General features: G+C 37.9%; 1 protein-coding gene across 2 annotated transcripts; it reads right to left on the reverse strand.

The window, feature by feature from the left end:
* Nucleotides 1–34: 34 nt before the first annotated feature.
* LOC6038505 (inhibitor of growth protein 5) lies at nucleotides 35–6167 on the reverse strand. 2 transcript variants are annotated; one of them, XM_038257001.1, is made up of 4 exons: nucleotides 5996–6167; nucleotides 5403–5926; nucleotides 340–492; nucleotides 35–278 (listed from the first exon to the last, which is right to left on the reverse strand). In XM_038257001.1, exons 1-4 carry the CDS (start codon nucleotides 6030–6032, stop codon nucleotides 177–179), a joined length of 816 nt encoding a protein of 271 aa, XP_038112929.1. In that variant the 5' UTR covers nucleotides 6033–6167; the 3' UTR covers nucleotides 35–176. The 2 variants fall into 2 exon arrangements, with proteins under 2 accessions (XP_038112929.1, XP_001848299.2); XM_001848247.2 differs by having other exon boundaries at nucleotides 5367–5926.
* Nucleotides 6168–9497: the final 3330 nt, after the last annotated feature.

A 9497-nucleotide genomic window follows, 5' to 3' on the forward strand; every position in this document is an offset into this window, starting at 1 on the left:
CGAAAAGTAAGCAGGCGCTCTAACCAACAAACTCTTCAGTTTGAAATACTAATAGGTTCAATCAATATATATTTTTCCCAAACATTCACATCCGAAACACATTCGTCCCACGCGCGCGCGCTCACATTTCTTTGTCACAAAACGGAAATCGTCGTCACCGTCGCGGCACGAACGGCTTACTTCTTTTTGCGATCCTGTGAGCACTTTGGACAGAACCACTTGCCCTTCGGTTTGGTGGTCAGCCCGACGCACGCAAAGTGGAACCACTCGATGGGGCACTGCGAGGAAAAAGAGGGTTAAATTTCAAAAATGTTCAAAATATACAAAAAAAAAACTCACATCCGGGTTGTCGCAACCGATCATCTCGCCGTACGACACCTGGTGGCACAGACAGTAGGTGGGCTCGTTCGGGTCGACCGGCATGTCCAGGACGTCACTGGGGTGGGGCGTGCCGTGGCCCTCCTGGGCGCTGTCATCCAGTTCGGCGTTTTTCTAGAGACGTTGACAAAAAAAAACATATTTTTCAAATCGATACGAAAGGGGGATTGCGGTTGATGAGAAACGATTCGAAGGATGGAAAACGTGCAGTTAATGAGTTTTGCAACTGATAAATGAAGAAAATTAAATTACACTCATCCCTCATATTCGGAACAGTTTACAGATCGGCCAATGTTCAAAAAATCATAGCAAATCGATAATTGAACGTAATGATTCGCTCTTACCTTCATTTGAAAGCTTTTCTTGGGATCTTTCGAATGCTGTATCTAACAACTGCAAATTTCAACTTTTATATCAAGTTTTTGAAGAAAAACTTTGACCCTTGAAATCCACAAATTCGGAACACTTTTTTCTTACAAATGTAAACAAACTTTGGTTCTCCCCATGAGTACACAACTTTTACAAAATAATGACTTCACGCACTGAAACCAACGAAATTCAAGCTTAGTTAAGTTTTATAAATGGTGTGATAACTTTTTTTTGTGAAAATATCGGTTAAATTCAGGTGTTCCACAACTGTGGGAGGCTCAATAACATCCCACAATCATGGAACAGGCAATTTGGAGGCAGTGTTTTGCTGCTAGGGATAAAAAAGTCTTGGAATGAAGGTTTTTGTTCAAAAAGTACTACTTTTACTAGTGAAATAGCAAGAGAATGTCCAAATAAAGGTCCTAAAAATAATAGGGTCGACAGAAAAGATGCATTTGGTATGCTATTGACAAATTATCACAAAAGTGTTCCGAATTTGTGGGTGTTCCGAATATGTGGGATGACTGTAGATAAATATTTGATCCAGAACCGATGAGCGTGTTTTCTTTTTAGTTTACATACTTACAATTCGTTTCTAACAGAATAGGGTGAATTAGAGCAAGAAGCAATATTATCTAAGAGGCAGTTTTACTAGATTTTGTTCGGTTTGTTCCAGAGGTTCTACCGAGGTGTCCCGAATAAGATGAAACTTTCAGAGTTCACTATGAATACAAAGAAACGAGTTGTTCCTTTTGTATTCATATTAATGCATTCTGCTAAAACGCTCAATCAAACCACCATTTCAGAGTTTGTCTATACAAGAGATGAACTCATGCCAAATATAAACCCTTTATGACAAAGGGAAATGGGGTAAAATGGATATTAATGTTGAAGGTCAAAAAACATTAAAATCTTTAAATTGCTCGCAAACTTGATGATAATCTTTGTTGCATTTGAGATGTGAGCAGTTCTCTACGAAATCGGTCTTTTTTTATTAATTTTAATTTTTGTATTTTTTAATCCTTACTTTTTTGGTGCCTTCGGTAGAAGCCATTTTGCATCCTTAGTTTGTCCATATAAATTTCCGTACAACTTTGGCAGCTGTCCATACAAAAATGATATATGAAAATTCAAAAATCTGTATCTTTTGAAGGAATTTTTTGATCGATTTGGTGTCTTGGGCAAAGTTGTAAGTATGGATAAGGACTACACTGAAAAAATGATACACGGTAAAAAAAAAAAAAATTATATGTTTCAAATTATGCCAACTTTTCAGAAATTTCTAGAATGGGCAAGAAATCTTTGACCGAGTTATGAACTTTTGAATCAATACTGAGTTTTACAAAAAAAATCGAAATACTGGCCGCAAAAATTTTTCAACTTCATTTTTCGATGACCGAGCCACGTAGCCCAGTGGTAACGCTTCCGCCTCGTAAGCGGTAGATCGGGGTTCAAATCCCGGCTCGGACCAACGCAACTGGTGATCTTTTCCCTTCTGGATTCGATTGCTTAGTAAAGGGAAGGTAGTGTATCGTCACAAACTGGACCTTATCAAGACACCATAGGAAGACATCCTATGGAATGTTAACATTAACCTTAACATGTTAACATTAAGTTGATTGATTAACTGTCACTGGATCCGCTTTATAAATGCCGGCCCCGATACTCTTCACGGGTGTTCCCCTCAGGAATTGGGAAAGATTTACTTCATTTTTCGATGTAAAATCAAATTTGCAATCAAAAAGTACCTTAATGATTTTTTTTAATAAAGTGCGCCGTTTTCAAGTTATAGCCCTTTTTGGGTATTTTGTTTGAAAATAGTCGCAGTTTTTTTTAAACTATTGCCCATGTTTACCCAGTTAGATTTTTTTTTTTTGAAAAACTGAGAAAAATCTCTATATTTTGCTAATATTGAATATTTGGCCCTTTTGAAATGGGTAATTCTCCGCCAACTCACATGAAATCGGGAAAAGTTGCCCCAACCCCTCTTCGATTTGCGTGAAACTTTGTCCTAAGGGGTAACTTTTGTCCCTGATCACGAATCTGAGGTCCGTTTTTTGATATCTCGTGACGGAGGGGCGGTACGACCCCATCCATTTTTGAACATGCGAAAAAAGAGGTGTTTTTCAATAATTTGCAGCCTGAAACGGTGATGAGATAGAAATTTGGTGTCAAAGGGACTTTTATGTAAAATTAGACGCCCGATTTGATGGCGTACTCAGAATTCGAAACGTATTTTTCATCGAAAAAAACACTAAAAAAGTTTTAAAAATTCTCCCATTTTCCGTTACTCGACTGTAAAAATTTTTGGAACATGTCATTTTATGGGAAATTTAATGTACTTTTCGAATCTACATTGACCCAGAAGGGTCATTTTTTCATTTAGAACAAAATTTTTCATTTTAAAATTTCGTGTTTTTTTCTAACTTTGCAGGGTTATTTTTTAGAGTGTAACAATGTTCTACAATTTTGAAAGATTTGAAAGATGAAAAAAAAGAATGAAAAAATGACCCTTCTGGGTCAATGTAGATTCGAAAAGTACATTAAATTTCCCATAAAATGACAAGATCCAAAAAAATTTACAGTCAAGTAACGGAAAATGGCAGAGTTTTTAAAACTTTTTCAATGTTTTTGCCTTCCTCACTTTACTGAGGAAAGGCTATAAAATCACTCGAAAAACGAACTTTTTAGTTAGACCTCCTAGACCAACCTTCATGTGTACATATCGACTCAGAATCCCCAGCTGAGCAAATGTCTGTGTGTTTGGCTGTATGTAGACATGTGTACCAAATCAATGTCTCTAGAATATCTTGTCACAGGCTCAACCGATTTTGGCCGGAATGGTTTTAATCGATCCGTCTTAACGTCCCCTAAGTTGCTATTTATATTCATGCAGTTTTCTCATGTATTTAAAAAGTTATGTTAAAAAAACTGTTTCATATTAAATTAAAATTATGGTAAAAAGGGTGGTTTTTTCATAAAACCCTCACATGTTATATATTTTTAGAAAGCATATGAGAAGACCTTTCTTGTGGATTAAGAATTTTCAAGATCTGACTTACCTATCTAAAATTACAAGCAGTTTAAAAAATGGTCTGAATTTACATAACCTCAAATGGTCCCGTCTGATCGCTACGAAAAAAGCCTTGTAGTGGGATGCCATTTTCCTGAAAGGCGGTGTCCGTATTATCTTGACAAAAAGTCTGTAGGAAGTCTGTTTTTTTACTCGTCACTTATTTTTATTAGGACCTCTTAGGTGCTGCGATCACGTTAGGGGAGATCCATAAACCATGTGGACACTTTAGGGGATTTTAATCACTCTATAAATGAGAGACCACCTAAAGGTGGATTAAGTTACATTTTTAATATCATTTTTGTATGGACAGCTGTCAAATTTGTATGGAAAATTATATGGGTAAACTAATGATGCAAAATGGCTTCTTTGGGCATACCGAAGGCACCAAACAAGTTTCAGCCGGATTAAAAAATACAAAAATTAAAATTAAAAAAATACCTATTTTGTAGAGAATGACCCTCCTAAAACATATAAAAAAACATGAAAATTCAGAAATACATACTCTGGGAATTTAACTTTTAGTGATGAAAAGTTGAGTAAAAAATCGGAAATTTTCCGTGTACCTTATTGTTTACCAAAGGTCTACAAAATTGTATGAAAAAACTAATGATACAAAATTTCGTCCAAATAAAAAAAAGGTAAATTTGCAAAATTGTAAAGAAACCACCCAGCTGTCAAAAATAAAATGGTTTTAGGATTTATTTAAAACTCTAGCATAATCGATTTTGTCGAGTAAGTATGATTCGATCCGTTTATGGGGTCGCGTATGTTCCTTTTAATAACGTTTAGTTTAGTTAGGAACTTTAGAACTTATGATGAAAATATATTTTGGTTAAAGTCCGGAAGACTGCAAAAAAGTTCTTTTGATTGAAAACTGGTCATGTCATAAATTTCTAGAAAGAAATTAAAACTGGAAAAAATAACAACCCGATCAAATGTTATGTGCACTTCAAAGATAATTATTTGTTTTTAAGAAATCGGATCACAGATATTTTGAGGAAAAACCTGTTCGGATCCGTCATCGACTCATCGTTTGATGAGTAATCGAAATACCTTTTCGATGAGCTTAAAATTTTGAAGATTCGATAATTATTTCTTAAGTTTTAAGGTAAATCTATAGAATTTTAGAAAGTCTGATATTGCTGTTTTGTATAAAATTACAATACAACAAAATAATCAATTTTTTTATAAAGCTAAGAAAACTACTCAACTATCAGCCTTTCATTCAAATCGACGGAATTACTAAACTAAACCAAGAATAAATCTTTGACATTTTGATATCGATTTCCAGTTGATTGTGCTTTTATATAAATAATTTAGCAAAATCTCATGAAACTATTATTATAACTATCAAAGTTTATATAGATGTTGTTTTACCTGAATAAACTATTTACAAAATCTACTTCAAAATAAATATTTAAAAAGCGAGTTTCGTTCCATGAACAAACAATAGAGATAAAACTACAAACTACCAAAAAGAAAGGAGAGTAATACAAAAAGTAAAGTAAAATTGATGCACAATGAGATGAAACGATGATCCTACCTTCTGACCTTTGCGGCCTTCTTTTTCTTGATTTACCTTCTGCTTCTTGTTGTTCTTGCCTTTACCGTTCGCGCTCGCTCCGCCGCTGGCCGCACCACTGGCCCCGCTAGCGCCCGCCGCCCGGCCCTCGTCCTCCGACGAGTGGGCCCGCTTCTTTTTGGCGGAATTTTTCGTATCCTTGACCTTCTTGCGGCCGCCCTTCTTCGTGACCGCTTCCTCGGACTTTTCCCGCACGTTCAGCGTCTTGTCCTGAATTTCGCCCTCGAACCTGGCCAAATCCGAGTCCAGCCGGCGAATGTGTTTGTCCACCAGCTCGTACGTCTGGATGGCCAGCTGGACCTTGTCGTCGCCGAGTTCCTTCGCTTTGTTGAACAGCTCCTGGATCGTTCGCAGCTTTTCCTTTTTAACGTCGTCCGGGAAGGTTTCCTTTGTGTTTACCAGCTGCTTCATGAACTCGTTGGCCTTTTCGTCGATCGACTTCATCATACCCTGGGCCCGGGAGTCCAGCTCGCGCATCAACGTGAAATTACGCTTCAGCTCGTTCGGCAAATGCTCCAAACCTGGTCCAAGGAAGAAAATTTTCATCAGCCAACGAACCGGTGCTGGATCTCGAAAGTTAATCCACTTACCATCTAAATAGTGTTCTAAATACAGCGCAGAAGTCATCTTCGTAAAATGTGATGTCTATTTGAGAGGAGTAAAACTTTTTTTTTGCACTGGAAATCTGGTATTTTTAAGCTTCTGTTTGGAAAATCGCCATCAACAAGCAGCAGCCATCACGGATTGTGTGTGTGTGCTAAATTGTTTTGTTTGCGGCGTGACAGCCATCGAGAAGGGGTGGTGCATTGGAAACAAACCTCTCTTTTCACCGTTGTGAGCAGGGTTGGACTGAATGTCGGTCAAGTTTAGTACAAGAGTTTTTACTCATTAAATGAGTAAATAACTTGAGAGCGAGCCCAATGATCATATAAAATGGGTCTTTGAACTATCTGTAAAGTGATTTTGTAATTCTTAAGCTAAGAACAAGATTGTCCGTCAGGCCTGGACGCAAACGCAAAATTTTGCGCCTGTCATCATAGCCTGCCAGTCATCGACCATTGAACAAAGCAACCCCTGTAGATTGTTCGACTGACAGTTGATGGAAAAATCGAACTGGCACAGCGTTCTGCGTTCACCACTGCGTCGAACGGACAATCTTGTTCATAGCTTTACAAATTAAGATTAAGAAAGCATTTTCGTGAAACTATTTTATTTTTGGTAAGAATAAAACGAATATTGTCGCTCTGGCACTAAACCGAATCTAGCGATTTCCACTCTCGCCGCACTTTTTCTCTCCGCCTTTTTTTTTGTCAAGCTTAATTTGGTGTTACTCGATCAGTGTGTAAACCAACTTTGTTCTGATTCCTCCATATTGTTTTGATTGGCGATTTTTTTTTGTATACAAAAAATTTTCAGGTTTGATTGGTGTGTGAGCGTTTGCCGCGTTCGGTTCGTTGCTCTCCGCGTCAGTTTGGTTTTGATTTCTATAGTGTTTTTTTCGGAGTATTCGGTCCATATTTTGGTTTATTCGGCCCGGGTTTTTCCAGGGAACCAGGAGATCTGTTGGTTCTGAGTGTTCTCTAACGTGTTTCCGTAAAAAATCCGGATTTTCGATACCGGTTGTGCTCCGTCGGTTGTTTGCACTGGTATTTGTGTTGAGGGCGGCCTCTCACTCTTAATGTGTGTGCGTTGTATCGTCGTGTTTTTTCGTTCTATGCGAGCAGTGTTGGGGTGATGACTGGTCGAGTGCGCTGGCGGGTGGATCATCAAATGAAGAAATGGCTGCGCTTGGCACTCGAGGATTGACCGTGGTGAGGCGGCATTGCACCAGGCCGCGCTGGGCCGTTTTTTCGCCATGCTTCCGGTGGCGCGCGGACCAGAGGAGCTGCAGGAAGCCCATTCGGAACTGACATATTTGATGAGCCCGTTCTGATTGCGTGCGTGTGTGGTAGTGTGTGTGTGTTGTACTGTGGCAGAGAATGAATCATGTATGCGTGTGCGTTTTAAAAATTGACAGTTTGGATCAGGGTGGGTCTGCTGTTTCAAGGTAGGCTTACTTAACCCTCTAATGTCCATGGTTGCTAATATTAACAGATATTAACTGAGCGTTGTTTTTTACAACTTTGCGTTTTTCTCTCTTCTGTGGAATGCTTTAATTTAGCAAGTCGACGGCACAGGATCACTTTAAACTGTCTATGATATCAGAAATCATACAACTTTTCGTTTATTAAATTTTGATCAATTAGCAAACTGTTATGTATATTTCAAATGATTTTAACTATGGCCACAATCATCTATTTTAATAAATATTTTTTAGTATGTCATAAAATATCTCATGTTTCTATGATCTGATGTTTGATTAACTATTTTTAAAGTATATAAGTTTACTGGTATAATAAGTTGTGTGTAAGAGTTGGTATGAATGAGCTTGATATATATTAATCAATTTATTTCCAGGTTTTTCAGATTAACTTCATAATTAGTGATAAAAATACGCGAACAAATTCTTCGTAATTGTGTGTTTTTTTAAATCAGTTGCGTCTTTCATGTATTAAGATTACATTAATTGTTTTGTGATTTTAAAAGCCCTTCCTACATCATCGTTGATCAGAAGGTACGGCGTCGGGTAAATTGTGCAATTATTTTTCAAACAATGTGTTAAATTTTCACGGTAAAAAAACTCATTTCTATAGAATCGTTTATCGAAAGACACGCTAACATTTAGGATAGACAATTAGCGCGCGTTTTTGAATTTTTTGATTCGATTGTGAGTAGCGGGACCTCGCGGTTACACGGCAACGTGTTTTTCGGAGCCTTTTATACAACGTGTATTTGATACACAGCACAGCCGGGTATCTTTGTTCTATGATTTGCAATTGTTTCACGGGAAGATTCGTTTTAAATTGCGTTAGCAAAATATAAATTATCATTCAATTCGACCATTCGTTTCCCGCGAATCGTGGCGACAAATATTGTTTCAACGCGATTGTTTAAGTCCTTCAGATAACATCATAACTCATCAGTCATTAATTGGTCGCTCATCTTATAATAATTTAAAAGTATAAATAGTCTCAGGTCAACTCTACGTAAATATGTAACGCTGAGTTTAATATTTCACCTTTTAAACACACATAATTTTGATTCTATCTTTCCACAGCCGGCTGTCTAAGATTGAATCATTTATGCTAAACTCAACACCAAATAACCGGGAATGGTCTCATCCGCATCATCCGATTGTTTGCCTTGAGAATACATAATACACCCTATTCAACAAAATTTATTGATTATTGGGCCACATCATCATCCTCTATGATGAATCCTGGCCATTACCCTTCCCCACTAACAAAATCCCAAGTTGAAGTAGTTTTCCGGCACACGCGGGGGTGTGGATATCGTATAGAACCCACCCTTGGTAGCAGCCTGTGCTAACTAACATTCCCGTCCCAATCCCCCGAGATCTACAAACTGACATGGCGGGCGCCGTTGGTGGCCAACGACTGTTTCCTATTCGCACCGGCTCTAGTTTTGATGATCTTGATGTTTTATCTTTTCAGCGCATTCATGCATGCTGTTGATAAGGGAAACATCATTTGATCGTTGAAGCGTGTGACCGGTTGTGCTGATGGGATATTACGGTCCTGTTCAGCAACGGAGAAGGACAACCATGGGTGGTCTCTCATGCTCATGCTCATGCTCATGCTCATGTATACAAAAAATTTTCAGGTTTATTTATTGCTTATTGCGAGATAAAATCACGTTTCTCCTTCGCTGTGAGTGACAGGAGATTATTGCCGCTTAACTACCGCAGTGTAAAAATCAGCAAGTTGAACTGAAATTTGCGTTTATTTGGCTGTCAACTTGGTTTGTTTTGCATATTTTCCCAAAAAGTCATCTGAAAACTCAAGGCAACCTTTGACAACAGCCAAAAATTTGTTCTGCGGCTGTCATGCGACCATTATCTTGCGGTCGTATCACCGCGCGTGAACTCTAATTATTGACGCCCGCAGTAATAATAAAAAACTAAATAAAATATGAATTATTTTTCCCTGCAGAAATTGTCAACATCATCATCCAAAATCTCCAACGACATCA

The sequence above is a fragment of the Culex quinquefasciatus genome, chromosome 2, assembly GCF_015732765.1.
Source record: "Culex quinquefasciatus strain JHB chromosome 2, VPISU_Cqui_1.0_pri_paternal, whole genome shotgun sequence".
In the NCBI taxonomy this organism is placed as follows: Eukaryota; Metazoa; Arthropoda; class Insecta; order Diptera; family Culicidae; genus Culex; species Culex quinquefasciatus.

What these genes read in the sequence shown, in the direction of transcription:
- LOC6038505 (XM_001848247.2), bottom strand. Translation starts at nt 6,032, where the DNA reads ATGACTTCTGCGCTGTATTTAGAACACTATTTAGATG. An exon ending in AAGGCCGCAAAGGTCAGAAG is followed by an intron (nt 493 to 5,366) that starts GTAGGATCATCG and finishes CAACGTCTCTAG; the next exon opens with AAAAACGCCGAACTGGATGA. An exon ending in TCGGTTGCGACAACCCGGAT is followed by an intron (nt 279 to 339) that starts GTGAGTTTTTTT and finishes TTTTCCTCGCAG; the next exon opens with TGCCCCATCGAGTGGTTCCA.